Below are 17,905 nucleotides of genomic sequence, written 5' to 3' on the forward strand. Positions count from 1 at the left end.
GTATCCACCATATTAATGTTGATGTAGGGCTTTGGCCCTGTTTATGTTACCAGCTCATAAGACCTCCAGATCACAGTGATGAAAGTTATTCCCAAGTTACAGCCTCATCCAGAAAAAAAATGGCAGAATAGAAACCAGTACTCAGCTGTCTTCTCTTGAACTTCTTGTTGTGTCTCAAGTAAACCACAGCAAAAACACTGGAAGGTTTAAAGATACATTACTGCTATCACAAAAGCTAAGGTCTCTCTCTTCATCTGGCATGAAATTCAGAATATTTACTCATTTACAGACAGTATATTCCTAGATGTCATTTCTCCTTAGTCACACCAGTCTGCCAAGGGCTCATGGAGCCTGAAAGATAATCACCTTCATCTCCTTCCTCCAAGGATGAACCAGCATCCAATCACAGTCTTAACAATAGCTTGTGACTTCCATAACCACTGAAAATAGTGCAAAATCTGTAGAAGAGCTACATTTAAAAACAAACAAACACCATAATATATGAGTGTCTGTCCCCCCGTGCGTGGAACCAAAGGGGATACGGGCAGGAGAAATGTGCAGGGGATGCAGGAGTTCACCATGGACCACAGACCACGTATGTCATTTGTTCTGTGCTTGCAGAGGATCTTTGCATTCAACTGTGCAACAACAGCCTCTGGTGATTTTGTGCTTGTAAAACTAAAATCTTTATTGAAAGATCTGTTCTGTGAGATGGGCCACCTACCACTAACATTTAAGCTACATATGCACTTGCTGACTTCCTGGTGCCTTCTTCAAACTCTTTCCCTCTTTTATCTCTGTTTTTTCTCTCCTTCCACTAGCTCTCAGCCAGATCCTTGCTTTTTGTTCCTCTCTTTTTTTCTATTCCACATTAAGAAATTGAACAGCCACTTGCTTGAGATTTTCAAAGTGCCCAATCAGCACTGGACACGTCTTTCTAAGATTTCAAAAGCACGTATCTCCCTCTGGTTGGCTTTTTTGAAAATCTCAAGGTAAATGATTCCTTTGCAAGATTTTTATTTTAGGTTTGGAATATTTTTTTTTTCCTTTGCATGAGCATTTTCTTCTTTTGCCAAGGGGAAATGATACGATTTTTCAGGGATAGATAAGTAACCTGTATGATCACAGGTAAGAAGGAAGGAGTCCTGCCGTATTACAAGTGGGGAAGGATGTAACTACAAGGGAAAGCAGACAAGAATAGGAACTACTCAGGGACATCTTGACATCACCCACACTCATTCTGTCCCTTCTGACTAGGAATTATGCCTCAGCTAATGAGTCTCAAATAACCATATTTATTGATGGCTCTTCTAGCTGCAGAAGCCATTTTATGATTTTATAACCATCAACTCCAGTTTTAGTCCCATTCCTCATCACATGTAAATGTGACATGAGTCACTTACAGTCAGATCTACCAAGTCTCAGAGGAGAGTCACACTCCTGACCTGTAGAACAAGGTCTTCCGCACAGATCTCAGTGTGGAGACTCAGTGCTTAGCTTACTTCACTTCAGCAGTTAATGCTGTATGGAGGCAGAGTTCATATGTGACAGATCACTGTCCTATTCCCTGCAGGAAAAAAGAGAAAACAAGATTTCCAAACAATTCCTCTCTCCAAGTACAACATTTCTCTACATGTCCTTCTTGGTTTATATTTGATTACACAGGACATGCATATAAAAAGAAATTCCTGGGTCTTCTGCAGAAATCCTAGATGTTATTCTGACAGTATTCCCTGTTTCTGATGTTCATTCCTCAGACACAATTATTTCACTTCTCAAACACTGCTTCTCTGGATGTGACAGCTATTGAGTCCACTGCAAATATTGAGCTATATTTTTCCAGCTTGATTGCCAAAATTTTCAGGATAAGAGCAAGACACAAATCTCTGTTGCCTTCTCCCCTCCCCTTACTAACGAAAATGCCAGACCTTTTTATTTGTTTTGTAATGAATTGTGCTTTTTTTTCCCAAGTTACCCATTGAAAGAAATTTTGTTAAAGCATCACACTCACTAATTAGTAAGCAACCCTCTTAATACCAAAGAGAGACAAAACTGATAGGAATTATATTTATACTTATACATATCTCAAAGGTGGGTGTCAAGAGGATGGACCAGGTTCCTTTCAGCAGTGCCCAATGGTAGGATGAGGCACAATGGGCACAAACTGAAACACAGGAGGTTCCGTCTGAATATGAGGAGAAAGTTCTTTACTTTGAGGTGCCAGAGCCTGGACCAGGCTGCCCAGAGAGGTTGTGGAGTCTCCTTCTCTGGAGACATTCAAATCCACCTGGACACATTGCTGTGTGGTCTGCTCTGGTGAACCTGCTTTAGCAGGTGGGTTGGACTGGATGATCTCCAGAGGTCCCGTCCAACCCCAACCGTTCTGTGATTCTGTGGTTATAAATTGCAAGAAGGGATGTTCTAACTTGACATGAAATGTAAGTGCCAGGAGGTGGGAGCATGGGGAGGGCGTGCAGGCCAGTGGAGATAGTTGACTAGAGAGGTATCCTCCCTTAGTCTTGCATTAGGTTTATGCCCACCACTTATTACACACCTTCACTGCATTCAGAACCAATGTTTCTTTCCTGACTTTCTAAAATGACGCTTTCTGACAAAATTTGGGTAAAATACGTTTAGATTTAAGAAAAAATAAAAATTAAAATTAGAAAAAAAATATTTGTTGGAACGTATGTTTTTGCTGCAGTTCTGCCTGAATAATAACCAAAAGCCCACACTGAAGATTACCATTATTTAGGAACTAGATAGAACATACACTGGTAGCAGTGCACATTTCTTCAAAGCAAAATCTCAGCTCCTGTGCTATAGCCATGATCTAGACATTAGGAAATCCTTGTGACATGCCTTTGTCATGGTCTTACTGTGGGAATCTCGAGAAGCAACTTATCCTCAGCAACAGAAAGACTTTTTCAGGAGACCAAAGGCAGCATCTGAATCTCTGTTAGGACAGATTGCAGTTCAAAGACATGGGAATTTCTCTAGTTTTGCAACAGACACAAAACTCCCTTACCTCAACCCCACTCTGCTCAGCAGTCTAATTTACTGTCTGTTCAAAACAGCCACAGGAGCTCTTGCCTGTCTCAAAGGAGCTCTGGGAATTTAGATTCATTAAGCCGTGTTAAGTGCCATGAGATTCTCACGTGGTATAATTTTAGAAGTACAGAGAGCACTATCATCTAACAAGGGGTCTCCTCTGTCCAACAAATGTGTGATACACATTTGTATATTGTGTTGAAGAGACCTTATCTGTTCCAACACTTCGGAGATTTCTTTTTTCCAAAGTGTTTCCTGTGCTCCCCAGTCCTGTACACATTCAAACAATCCATGTAACATCCTCTGGGCTGTTAAGAAGGGAAATTTTAAACAAAAACATCAGAATAAATCCTACTGCCAGCAAAGAAAGCCCTACAGAGGACTGCAAAATGTTTGATGGGATTCAATAAATCCATATATGAGTTCCTGAGATATATAGGTGTTACCTACCTGATCCCATCTATCATCAGGACTCCTGAACAGCCAGAAATATATTCAGAAACCAGATTCACATGTTTGATAGCTGCACCTAATTCACTGCTCCTTGCAGAAAGGTATTAGGAAGTCATTTTAAGTGTTACAAGCTAGATTGGCAATTTCCCACAAGTATTTTTACTGTCCCTGATGCACAGAGAATTAGAAGTGACAGATGTGGCTCCAACGTCATGAGAGGAACATCGGTCTCCTCTGTCACTGTCCTGGACACACCATTTGCAGGATTTGCTGGTTCACAATGGAGGGACATGGCTCACATTGGATTTTTCTGCCATGTTCAGGTTGGGCAGCTTCTTATGAATCACTCACCATCCTAGCAGGTGGATGAGAGTCAGGATTTCTTGGGAAGTGGACGCTTTAGCACAGGACAGATGCTACAATAACAAATCCAGCAGAGCAAGGGCAGATAAAGTTTTCCCATCATGATGAGAACTGACTGTATCAACACTCTTTGTTCACAGCAAGCTGTGCAAAGCGGTTGTTTTAGGTTGCAGATGCAGAACATCCAGCCTTATTTTCAAAGGCGCTAAGCATCTGCAAAACCCACTGGTTTTGACAGCATAAAAAAACAGGCTACTACTGCTGCTTAAGTGCCAACATATGGATTTCAGGCTCTAATTGCAGACACTAGGGCTTGATTAAATTGCTGCCTGGAGCTTTGCCAAGATAGATTATTTCACTTAGCAAAAGCTGGATCTGCACTGTGATTTTGAAGCTATAGCAGACATTCCAAGGTAGCATGGGGCTGTAGAGGTGTAGGTATCCCTCAGGTGGTTCAGTCTCAGCACACATAACTTGGGTTCACATTGCTCTGTCCTCTACTACACCGAGCCACTGCAGAGTAGACATAGTCCAAGATAGACCAGCTCCTCTCCAGAATGTGCTACCTGCATCCTTATCTTGTTGATTGTTTAATCAGAATCTGATTTCAGAATTAGAGGTTCAGATCAGCATGCAAATGGCTGGAAAACAGGACGGTTCTGAAACTGCATCAGCTAATAACCTGAGACCAGATCTCTTTTGAAAAATTTGTCCCTAAAACCAAGTTGTTACAGTATTCCAGAAAATTCTCCACTTCAGAATTTCCAGAAGAGTGTCCTAATCTGAATCAATAACAGATACAACTTCACTGACCTCCATGATCATTTGCAGCTCTGACGGACGACTGGGTCACCACCCTCCGTTATTAATCAGACTTCCTCATTTTTTCTCAGTTTTGGGCTAGGAAAATCTACAATCCAGACAGTTTTGTAGTGAAGAGCATTACGATAAACAGCGTTGTCACTGGAAAGCTTTCTTCCCCCAACTGCACAGTTCGCAGGGACCCTAGAAGTACAGTGACCTCCAGGGTTCAGGGCCACCTTGTAAAATGAGGGTGTAGTTCTGTTTCCCTGCATATGGATATTTTTGCTGCTTAGACTAAAATAAAAAATAAAAGATAAAGAAAAAAGTTTAAAATGAAAAAGTAATTTAAAAAAAAATAGTTGTTATGTTTGTTCAGAGTATCCTTTTGTGAGCTGAAGGCTTGACTACACACTGAACAGCACTGCTTTAGCCAGAAAATGGGCTTTTTTAGCCAATATGATAAGGGAATGCAGAATGATATGTGTGCATAACCTTATTATGGTTTAGCTCAAATAAAATAATTCCTGCTAGAATAAACTGAGACAAGAATAGCAATTCCAGCCCACACTGTTCTGCAACAAATGTTCCGGAATAGCTACACTGAGGACATTCTTATTACCAAGTCAAAGTGTTTTTTTGCATGAGGACATGTGAACCAAACCGTGTGGATATGTGGGTATGTAATCAAAAGTTACAAAGCCACAGCGGCTCAATAATGCTCAAAGCGTCCATTGCACCTTGATGACAAAACAAGCCTCTCAGCCCATCTCTTTTCCTTAAAGCTGACCGCTTAAATCACCACAGTGGAAATTAAATCTCACATTTCCAGTATAAGGCAGTTTCATGAGTGTTACCACCTAGCAGGATGGTTAAGGAGGTTTCGGCTGTTTCCTGAACCACAGTAACTTGTTCAGCCACAGCACTTCCCAGCCATGTACCTACACCCACAGGCAAAACTACAGAGCATTAGCAAAAGCTCCCTGCCAGGATACTCCTTCCAAGGAGTGTAGAAGAGGTTTTATTTTGTTTTAAACTAAAATAAACCACTTCTAGCAGTTTATTTTATCAAAGCATTCTTCAGCTCCCCAGATACAGCTGAGATGTCAGAGCATCCCACCTGCTCTTCACTGGTGCCCCAGAAGGACCAGAGGACAAGGGTCTCCTGGAGTCCCCTGTTCCAGGTGGCCCAGGGGGTTGTGAAGGGCATGAGTGTGGTTTGGCAGCAGAGTCTGGCCCAGACAAGAGATTACACCAGTTTACACTGAGCCACAGCAGGACACTGGTCCAATGTCTGAATTACAGAAAAGATAGAATCTAAATCTATAGTATCCCAAGTGATACGGGTTGCAGAAATTCAATAAAATTCTTTTGGCTTTTTTTACTAGACTGCCTATTTTGTTACTGACGTCTGAGTCTTCAAAATTTGCTCTGTTCCACGACGTTTTTTCAAAACAGTTCTTTGCCTTTGATTTCTCACATACATAGTCTGTGGTCAGAGAAACATTTGGGAAAAATGTGAAAAAATTCATTGGGCAATTTTTAATAAGTTTCCCTTCAGAATCTCAAGCACAGTATTGCTTTTCAACTGTTTTTGTCAGGATGCACTCCAAGATCAGCTTTAAATTTAATTTACTGGACACAACTTACACTCAGCAAGAGCAGAACTCAAAGTCTTCCCTTTGTCATTTAAGAAGCAATCACTGGAAAAATATGTTGTAACCTTTATTCTTTTATTTCCAGATGTAATCAGGAGCTACACTTCCATGAGAGTGGCAGAGTAGATTTGGGAATATTTAAGCATTGGATGTAGCAATATATGGATAAAAAAGAAAAATAAAAGCCACAAGACTTTGAATCACACACAGGAAGGGCAATTAGAGATTATTAAAAGGTCAACATAAAATTTTGCAGCACTTGAGGAGTACTGACATGTAACAAATATGCCATGTCAGGAGAACTGCCATCAGAACAGCTAAGAAAAAGAGTTTAAAAGAGAAAAAAGTAGGAGAGATAGGGAGTGTTTCAACAACTGGGGTCAGAAAGTTCTGTAAAACAGAACATGTACATGTGTATCTGTGATACTTGCATAAAAGAAAAATGTATGTCTTAGTAGTGTATTTGGCTATCAAGTACAATGAGTCTTGGAGAAGATGAATCATACTGAACAGGAAAGGCACGTAAATCCCTGGACCTTAGTAAGGAACACAGGCTGAAACTGAATTATATTGACCATTTGTGTCAAACTCTCTGTTGGTTTAAACAGACTCAGCTCAACAGAAATAAAAGGTTCATTATAGTCCCAGTAGGGCTCTGGGAATTAACTGGGCAGCAGAACAGCTATTCTGCACCTACACAGTGCACTGTCTCACTGAAATATGTGATCGACACCCTTAATTTGTGATTGTCAGAATATTTCTTGTTAAAAACCACTGTTCATGCCTTTCTCTAGATTTTTCCATTAGGTGTTATAAATAGCACCCTTTAAAAATCTGTGTTCTCCCCCTTCACTCTAGGTGGCAAATTTGCTCAGACTCTTCCAGATCCCCCAGATAAGCTATGCCTCCACCAGTGCCAAGCTGAGTGACAAATCCCGCTATGACTACTTCGCACGGACGGTGCCCCCTGACTTCTACCAAGCGAAAGCCATGGCTGAAATCTTACGGTACTTCAACTGGACTTACGTGTCAACAGTTGCTTCAGAAGGAGACTACGGGGAGACAGGGATCGAAGCGTTCGAGCAGGAAGCTCGCCTCCGCAACATCTGCATCGCCACCTCCGAGAAGGTGGGCCGGTCCAACATCAGGAAGTCCTATGATGGTGTGATCAGAGAGTTGCTCCAGAAACCCAACGCCAGAGTGGTGGTGCTCTTCATGCGAGGGGATGACTCTCGGGAGCTCATTGCAGCTGCCAACCGCTTCAATGTTTCCTTTACCTGGATTGCCAGCGATGGATGGGGAGCACAAGAGAGTATTGTCAAGGGCAATGAGCACATAGCTTCTGGGGCAATAACTTTGGAACTTGCTTCCCACCCAGTTAAAGAGTTTGACAGGTATTTCCAAAGCCTCAGCCCTTACAATAACAGACGTAACCCCTGGTTCAAGGACTTCTGGGAGCAAAAATTCCAGTGTAACCTCCAGAACCGAAAACCACATAAAAAGGCTTGTGACAAGCACTTCACCATCAATAGTTCTAACTACGAGCAAGAATCCAAGATCATGTTTGTTGTGAATGCTGTGTATGCGATGGCCCATGCCTTGCATAAAATGCAGCGGACTCTGTGTCCAAACACCACCAAACTCTGTGATGCCATGAAGCATCTGGATGGCAGAAAGCTGTACAAGGATTATCTCCTGAAAGTAAACTTTACAGGTAATAACATCTCTTTTAGTACATGCAGAATGTCAGTGTAATTAAAGAAATGTTTGTCAGACACAGTAAAAGCCAGATGAATTCCCAGTAGCACTTATTATCAAAGTTCAGCCATGATGGTACCCAGGTCAGAGGAATGGACAAAGAAGCAGAGGGAAAGGGAAAGTGGTGAAAAACCTAAAAAAAAAAAAAAAGCAAGCTTGATGCTCCTCCTATTTCTAACAGGAGGAAAAGGTGGAGGTGGCAACAGCTGGTCTTGGAAATGTTACCTTCCATCCCCTAAGCTTCCACACACCAACTTCCATTTCATTCACAGCCAGTTTGGCTTCAGCTGGGCATATCTGGAGGCCAACAGTGATTTCACCACCTGCTACACTAGGCAAATGTCTGCTATGCGTATGCCAAGACTTGGCCTTCTCTTCCTCATTTTTTTATGAATTTACATAATAGTGGGACCCTGGTTAATGGCTAACACCCTTGCAATAGTAAAGCAATCATTCCTCTGAAAGAACCAGATCAGTATAAAATATTTAAATAATTTGGGATAGTGCCATTATTTATTGCACAGATTTTAGGCTTGATGACAAAGTATAAAAAGCTAAATTAAACATATGCAGGAGGCTTGTGGAGAGAGAGTAGATGATCTGGCACTCATATAAGTAAACTTCATGGGCACTGGCTCGCAGCAGAGGACATGTATGTGTTTTTGCCATCACATATGGCTGAGCTTAGGTTTGTTATTAATGTTACACCACAGCAAGGCTAAACAGATCTACAGGGGAAACAAAGTGTAGAGCACTATGTGCTTTTGTTGTTACATGTCTAGGTTTCTGAAGCATCTAGGTTGAACTTGCATTTCTATGTATTATTAAACTGATATTCTCAGCTGACTGAGCTGATAGTAAGGAAACACCATGCTGTGTTTTGTATGAGAACTAGCTCCAAGAGCAACTGAAGGATAAATATGTGTATGATACAAAATGCTCAGTCCCAAGAGACTCTCAATAATGGTACGACATTAATAGCACTGGGAACTGTGTGAAACTGTCGGGCTGGAGCTTGATTTTTTCCCTTCTTCGGAGGTCTACTCAGCATTTGATCCCAACCATCTCTAGATACTACTGACTACATCCCTAGAGCTTCTCTCACTCCCAGTAGGCTATGGCTGGTGTAGCCAAGAACTTCGCCTTCTTGGATCCATGTAGACACACATTCCAGCGTATGCTGCACAGCTCTCTGGGACCCCTGGTCCCCCAGCACCCTGCTAGCTGACTTGTTCAAACCACATCAGGGCTTCCTGCAGCCCACATGCCTGGATTGCCTTACCATGGAAATCAAGCAGGGACAGATGGGACTGGTCATGTCCTACATCTTCATTCATCCCCCAGGGGGTGATTCAGGAGGATTCAGGCACTTGGGCATGTTCTGATAATATAGATTCAGTCATAAAGAAAAAATAATTCTCTTGGAGAGAGCAACTGGAAGTTGAGATGCTTCAAAACCCTCATATGAATGTTATGTGTAATGCAGGTGAAGCCACATGCTTGTCTTGAGAAACATGATGCTTGTGTGTCATGCTCTTTGGTGTCCTCCTATAGACTGCTGCACCCGTAAGCATAGTCATGTACCATGACATATACAGATGCATAGGGAATGTATATCTATCATATGAGATACTGTAATTGCTTTTGATTTTTTTTTAATTTTGATTTTTTTGATATTTTTAATTTCATTTTGTGTGTCACAGACAACAGCACAAAACAGAATGAATCAACCTTTTAGTCTTTAAAACTATGGAAAATAAGAGCCATTATTTCTGCCCCCCAATCCACACAACACTTAATACATAGAAACTATTTTCTCATTTGCCTACACTTATCCTCAGAGATGTCTGAATCTCTTAAAATTGGTTAAATCAAAGGGTATTAGGAGGCCAGCATTTCACAGAAGCTGGGTCCTGGCAGACTGATGGCCGGGGTTGGCAGTGGGGTGCAATGTGCTTCTGGCCCTGCCAGCGAGACACTTCACAACAGTAATAACCTACCCAAATGAGTAGGCACTTCGCTAACTTAAACTTCATTTTAAAACTCTTTCTGACACTCCAGGTATTTTTATGGGCTTAAATGTACACACTCTTAATAGAGTGCAGCTTTAGTCTGTCACAATCTTGGTTCCAGTACACGATTGCTAACAATTTTCTTATCATGCAGAGATTTTTTAAGCACTCAAGCATTTTCCCACTGAGCATTTATACATAATGTCAAAATAACCACAATTTTCTTTGACAAAAACTCCAGGAGAAATTTTGTGTAGATACAGCCAGAAAAATTCATTTTCATTTTGACTTAATCATCTTCTATACTTTTTATGAACTGGAAGTTGAAGCTGTTCAAGCTGAGGAAAAAAAAAAATAAATTCAAAGTCTGTCATTTTGCAATTGTGAAAATAGAAGGCTCTTTTCTGAAACATATTAATTTGTATTACAATCAACATGGAAATCTTTGAATCTATGAAGAGATTTAGTTTCAGGTAATTTTCATTGCCAATTTAAAACATTAAAAATTCTGCTGGGTTCCTTTCTGGTGGCTTTGTTCTGTGTATATTTTTACTAGCTTACAATGTGATTTGCTCATCTTCTGTTTCTTTGCTATCTGTTCTTCCATTATAATGTGAATCCATGTTTTAATGTCAGTGATTTTTGAAAGCAGATGACTGATTTTTATGTAGTGAGAGAACAAGTAAATCTCCCATGCCTTCTTCCATTCTGAGAGGTGTGAAATTTTAATACATACAAGTCTTGTCATTGATTTCCATGGGACCAAGATTTCGCTTTTGCTTTTTCTGGTTGAAGAAGGTCTCTGGGTGTGTTGTTAACACAATTTCAGGACTCTGCAGCAGGGTACATCTGATCAATGATGATCATATTTCCCGGTCCAAATCTGAGAACGTATCCCCAGTGAAGAGAGAGGAAAGCACGGAAGCTACCAGTCCACCATGTACACCACAACAAAGTCAAACTTGGAACTTTTTTGGTAGCAATCTGCACCCACCAAAAGGAGTCAGGCAAGAAACAGAACGTCAGTGATGACCACGTTCACACACACACACCAGATATTTAAGCAACATCTCCTCTGCTGAAAGGCAGAGGTGCAGATAGATGATCCCTGCCTGCAGAAACCTGCAGCTTGCCATGAGAGAAATCTGATGAATCTTCCCGAATATATTCTCCCAGTTTCCAGGAACAGGTGACGGTGCATGTCAAACACATCAGTCTAGTCAATGATAGGGTGCATTTATATGACTGGTGTGAGACTGTGGAATTTTAGACATTTACCCCACACACTTGAATTAGTTTTGGTTAGTCTCTGATTATAGTTAATGGAGGGAATCAGCACTTCCAGACTGCAGTTCAGCCGGCTTGAGGTAGCCCACGTGAGGTACAATTTGCCCCTACATCTCTTGTTATTGACTAGAGATGGAGCATAAATCAACTAAGGTTTTCACTTGCCATTTATCTGACAGCCTGAAGTGAGACTCTTGGGCACAGCAATAATGGGATCTGTAGGGAAATACTCAGGGATCTGTTAGTAGCGGGGCTGGAGTAGAAGACTGGTGACAGGTATTTCATTAATATCTCTGGAGTCCTACTTATTTCTGCCTCTTCATTAAATTTAATTAACTCCATGGAACTGCAGTGTGGCATGAAGGAAGGGTGAGATTTCATTCCTTATTTTCTGTGAGATACATCAAGCACGTAATTTCCTTGTAAGTCAGTAAGATATATGTGACAAATGTCGTGATATCCTGAATCTTTTCAGTAAGGGAGAAAAGAGACACATTTGCCTGATTCCCACTGATTCCTAGTATCTCAGAATTCAAAGCCCAGCTCCTAGATAAACACACTCACTCCATCTCAGTGTTTGTTTGGCCTTTCAAAGAGTTATAGGCTGGTTCATCTTCTTGATCTTCCCATGCTCTGCCTTCCCTCCTGAGGGCACAAATGCAGCACTTGATGTTCTGAATCGTGAAGCTCTTCTGCCGATAAAGAGATAGCTGTTCAAGAAGCTGTTATCTTGTATTGCTGTAACAACAAAGAAGTGATGAACAAAGGCAAAAAGCTCCATGGGACAGTGTCCAAAGTAAACGCAACTTCTCACCAGCACCCAGGAATTGCTTGATGGAAGAGACTCTCAAGAGGGTTATGAATCCAGATATGAGCCCCAGCATGAGGCAGAGCTCCATAAATCCAGAAGCCTTCCTCCCTTGGAGGGATGGAGGGGCCAGTGCAGCAACCAGCTCTGCTAATTGTTCCAGCTCCTTCAAGCCACCAGGATGACACAGAAAAGCAGTGTTATCCCTGCCCACAGCTCTATTGCAAACCTCACAACCTTTGACATGTGTCAGGACAGTGAACGTTAGCATGGGCAGTGTGAAAGGGATGTCCATCATCTGGGATAAAACGGCAGGGTCCTTCACAGCTGTGACCCACATGCTGCTATGAGGTGTAGCTGCTTCTCCAGGGAGTTGGGCTCCAGATTGACTGGGGGTGAGGAAGGGCATCAAAACATTCAAGAACCAGCATTAGCTTCATCCAGCCCAGTTTTGCTGAGCTGGCTGTGCAGGGTGACAGCCTTGTCACCCAAGGACATGGGACTGGGGTCCAGCTTTTCCCACTGCGCAGTTAGTGGGGCTGATGGGATTGCAGGACCGACTTTGCCATGAGTCTGGCACAGGAGCATATGGACAGAAGGAGGTTGGATTTACAGGTGTATGCACATCCGTCTGTCTTCTGCAGCTTCCTGCATCTCCACAGAAAACAGTGGGAGGAATTTGGCTAAAGTATTATAGTAACCTTGGAAAACAGATCATTAAAAAAATTAGGCAACGCATATGTTTAAAGTACTCCATGTCTTTTCCTACCCCTTTCTTCTTCCACAGCTACAAGAGTCACTGTCATGTCCCTTTCTGTATTATGTTCAGAAATACAGTTCTTCTACAGTAAAGCCTGTATCATCAAACCTAGCTTATGCTGGGAAAAAGCCTCTCCTGTGGCTCACCAGAATGACTAATCAAAATGATAATAGGGTTGTATATGAGGTCTGATTTGTCCCCTTTCTTCCACTGGACTTTGTGACAAAAATTCCTTTCTGGTCCTAACTTCTGTGTGGTTGGTTTTCTTTCTTTTCATTCTCCCCACTCTTCCGCAGTCAACCCTCAGATAATATGAAACAGAAGCAGAAACTCACCTTCTCATTTTCTCTTGAGCATTGGTGACTTCTGTGGTGGTAACATGCTGTCATGGACCATTTCCATCATAACTGTTCCACCTAAGTAGGAAAGTGCTTAAAAGTCATGGTCTGCAACAGACAGATGCCACCTCACTTCTAAGAACAGCAGCATTGCTTGGTCCCTGCTCTGGGATTTAGCCATAAATATTTCCTTTCAAAAGTCCCCTCCAAAGCTCAGTGTCCTGCCAGGCTTGCACAGACCAACAAATAAAGTGTCTGCTATCACAAGCAGATTACAGATGCAGAAATTTCAAAGGCCAGGTATAAATTTAAAGCAAGGAGTACCTGTCAATAGATGTGCAGGCTAAAACTAGAGCTCATACACTAGGTTCTGCAGCAGACAGACCCACTACTCCATCATCCCACCCAATTAGCTCCTGCTCATCAGGTCAGACCCCCTTCACCAACAGCATCAAACAGACATCTACAAGGTCCTCCTGGCCTTCCTTGTGATGCTTCTTTGTAAAATAAACCAGGACACTGTTTTCAGCTGAAGGTAAAATTTCCATGGGCAAAAAACACCTTGTTAATCATAACAGTTTTTAAAGTGCAATTCATGGTGGGTTTGTGGCCAATAAAACCAAGGAAAATGTAGAGCAGTTTCCCCAAGATATTCATTAAAAATATACATGAAAAAGATGTCTAGGATTTATAGGAAAAATTATTGCCTTTTTCTGAGACCACAAATGTGTCAGAGCATATAAAATCTTGAAAGCAGCTAAGGGACAGTCTCTGAAACCACACTTGACACTTTCTATTTCAGAGCAGAAGAGCACACATGGTGTTTTCCCATATTTCTCTGTATATTAGCATTAAGTTGGTATATACACACACAGAACTGTAGGGAGATTTTGACAGTGTGATTTTCCTGATGACCGTACCTCCAACTGCCTCTTTGCAAACCTAACTGTGGATCTTCAGTTCCTTTACTTTGGGCAAAGTAAAGATGTTCCTGGGTAGAAATATCTGCTTAGCCTCTCCTGAAGCTTTTAATATGTGTGTAAATTCAAATATTTATGTGTTTTGTTTATATTCATGTTTATTTTCATACATGTATATTTAAGTGTGTATAATATAGACTCATAATATAGAGAATCATAAAGTTACAGAATAAGTCGTGTTGGAATGGCCTTCAGGAGGTGTCTAGTTCAATCTCCTACTGACAGCAGAGTCCGCTGAGAGATCATACCAAGATGGTCAGGGCTTTATAGATGTAATCTGGCTGAAATTAAAATACTGCGGAAACTTTTTATCCTCTAGTTTACGTTTGAGGTATCACAATATCAAACAATCCAATCTGCACCCTGGATGTGTTGGATGTCACACACTGCACCATGTAAATTGCATACTTGGGCTGGCAACAGGACACAGATATTGTCATCTCTAGGGCACAACTTACAAATAAAAGTTTCAATAAAACTTCTCTTGCCATGGTCACAGGTCACCATTAATGGTGTCTGCTATCTAGCTGGAGACTGTCAAAAAATGCTGTCTTTTCGTGCTTTTGTTTGGTACTAATTAACACTAATTGGCCTGAGGGAGCAGGAGCAGAGGTTGAATTGTGTTCTTACCTCTTGAGGTAGCTCCAGCAGCAGAGACCAATGCGTTCTGGACCATTGCTGCCTGGCTGACTCAGGCACAAGGTGCTTCTGCCTGACCTGGGCACTGAGCTCCCACAGACAAAAATATGGGAAATGCAGAATTAGCAAGACACGGAGCAACAACAACTTTTCTTCATAGACCTCAGGAAGACTCTAGAAGGATGTTCACCTTTGGCTTTTACCCAGCTGGGTGCCATTCCCGGAAAGTCTGCATAAACCGCAGACCAGCAATAGCTTCAAAATTGTTATAGCAGCATATTTAAGTGAAGGTGCTCGGGCATCCCTAAAGCAGCAAATAGCTCTCCATCTCAGCTTTCTCTACTTGAATATTTATACAACCCACCACTTCAGCTGAACTGTGAAAAACTGAAGTTATGTAGTCTGTGCCTTGGATGTAACTTATAGGCAGCTGCTTTGGTCATATTAATAATGCGGCCTTTAGGCATTTTATAAATGTCTAGATTGCAGTGCCCATGTGGATGTGCAAATGAGGATGAGATTAGACACCCTGTGTTTATGGAGAAACACATAACTGAATAACTAGCAATGATTCTCTTTCAGATCACATATTTTAGAGACAGAAGGCTTGGTAACCTAATTTCTCTAAATCACAGACTTCTGTGTTTGCCTGCTGCTTGGTTTATAATAGTTACTATTTCGTCTTTTGTTTCACTGGCAAATGTCATGTGAATCCCAGACAACGAGGGTCTGCAACAGTCAAAGTACTCGTAGAAGCAGGAAGAGTCACAAAGTCTTTTCATTCCCCCAACCGTGCACACTCAATTCTCTGATCCCACTGGTCTTTACAATAGGGGGACAACTCAGGACATACCATAGGATTCTATTGCTATTCTTCATGCATTTTTACCCGTGAGAGATATCCACAGATAGCTGAAAAGATGTCAGGTCTGCTTCTTTCTTCTTGTGACCTGGAAGGACAAGGTATCATGTGAGAAAAGAGTTTGGTTCAGGATTCCTACTCTTCCATTTCAGCATCTAATTTGGCTCTGATAATCCAATGGAAGGACCAGATTCTTCCCTATTACTCACCACAGAAGGGCTCTTCAGCACTTCCAGAAGTAATCTCCATCTCGCTTGCCTGTTGAGGTGTTATTTTAGGAACTGAAAAAGACAGAGTCTGTGATCAGAACACGACAACAATGGTGTTAATGAGGATGAGGACAAGGACGTGAGAAGATTGCACGAGGACACACCGGACAGTGTGACACATTGGGAAAATAAACTACTCTTTTGAGTAATCCAAGTGTGTCCTGGACTTCCAGTGGGTCCCCAGGAAAACTGGCTTTTTCAAAGGTGATGAAGAAAACTACAGAAAGTCACAAACTCAGATGTCTAATCCCAAAGATAACTAAATGCTATTTTTTACCAAACCTCTGGGGTTTTTTTTGACAGCTAGCAATTATACTAGAAAGGCAGAAGTGGAAGCATAATCGGTAGAAAAGTATCTTTTCTAAAATTACCTTAATGTCAATACATTCCTGGAAGACATGTTTGCTTCACCCAGTCAAGCACCGCGCAAAGATATTCCCAGGGTAACACTGACCAAACGGGATTTGGTTCCAAACCAGTATAGCTGCAATAATGTGACACTAACCTTCAGCCCAGCCTGGTGGTGCAGTTTAGACATGTATCTTGACCTGAATCCTATATCACTTCCGTGCAGCATATTTCCAGGCAAACCTGTCACAAGCTGCCTGCTGTACTTGTACTTGTTAAACTGCAGCCCAGATGAGCATGTGAATCTTTTTCAGCTTTCTGCGAAGCCTGAACTATTCCCTTCAAGCTTGTCTTGCCCATTTCTCACTCCCAGTGCAGCAAAAAGCAGCTCACTGACTGTCGTGTTTCTCTGTCTAGAAGCAAGAAAAGAACTCAAACCAACCTCAAAACATCCCTTGTGCAAATTTTTGCATTAACATAAATTTTTGCCAAATATTCACAGCCTTTGCCTTTGTGTAAATGGTCTCGTGAATTAAAAGGAGCACTTAGGGCAAAAGTTTCAGAGGAATGACTGAAAGGATTTCCTACCACAAATTTAGCTTTGTTATTCACACAAGTGTTAGTGAGCATTTTTAAGAAAAAAATTGCTCAGTCCAGTAGGTCACACCTATCTTCTAAATGAGAATTCAAAAAGCAATCAGTTCTGCACTTTTGTGGAGCAGAAACTCCTTTCATGTATGACTATTCTTCACAAACTGACCTTTTACACAATTCCTGTCAACTGCAATCTGGATGGACCTGGCTGACAAATGTGTTAAAGGGTGACTTTCATTTCCTCATCTGTTAGAGCCACGTTTCTAAACACCTCTAAAAGCATTTCAGAGAATGTCTGCTTTGGCATCACTGCAATATTTATGGCTATTTTTTTAGTACATATGGAATGTAATGTAAAAAGATATTTCATCGCTATTATCTGGGTGAGTCATTTCCTTTTGTTTCCTTCTTCCTGCCATGGAAGTGTATTTTGTCTAAGGATATAACAAATGAATAAAAAAATACTAAAATTCTTCAAGGCAGGGGGAACAACAAGCATCTTCATGCACAGAGGTATCAGAAACAGAGAAACTTGTAAAAAAATGTCCACATACCCTAGCTGTAGCATGGCTCAGGCACAGGAACAATCCTTTGGTTTGCTTTCTCACCTCTTGCTCCAGCCATGAAGCCATAAATCAACATCAACTCAACTGCTCACTATTGAAATGCAAAGGGGTTCGCCGCTGAGCCAGAAATGACAATATCTCCAAATATAAGTCTTTAAACTTAAGGCATGTAAATAGTAAAGTAATTATGTTCCTGCTCATTGCAGGGGGGTTGGACTGGATGACCTTTGAAGGTCCCTTCCAACCCAAACTATTCTATGATCATTAAGTTGGCTTGTAGGGTCTGCACACCAAGACTCATCATCTCCTTAGTGCACAGAAAGAACAGCAGAGAGCCAAATGTGGTGGTGATGTGAAT

General features: G+C 41.5%; 1 protein-coding gene across 10 annotated transcripts in view; it reads left to right on the forward strand.

The window, feature by feature from the left end:
* GRM3 (glutamate metabotropic receptor 3) overlaps nt 1–17,905 on the forward strand; it is a 109,651-nt gene that overhangs the window by 67,591 nt on the left and 24,155 nt on the right. For all 10 annotated transcript variants that reach the window (XM_021300606.2, XM_005512062.4, XM_021300607.2 and 7 more), the window contains one exon: nt 7,185–8,040. In XM_021300606.2, coding sequence (XP_021156281.1) covers nt 7,185–8,040 — 856 coding nt within the window. The remainder of the gene's footprint in view (nt 1–7,184; nt 8,041–17,905) is intronic.

Source organism: Columba livia, chromosome 1, assembly GCF_036013475.1.
Source record: "Columba livia isolate bColLiv1 breed racing homer chromosome 1, bColLiv1.pat.W.v2, whole genome shotgun sequence".
NCBI lineage: Eukaryota > Metazoa > Chordata > Aves > Columbiformes > Columbidae > Columba > Columba livia.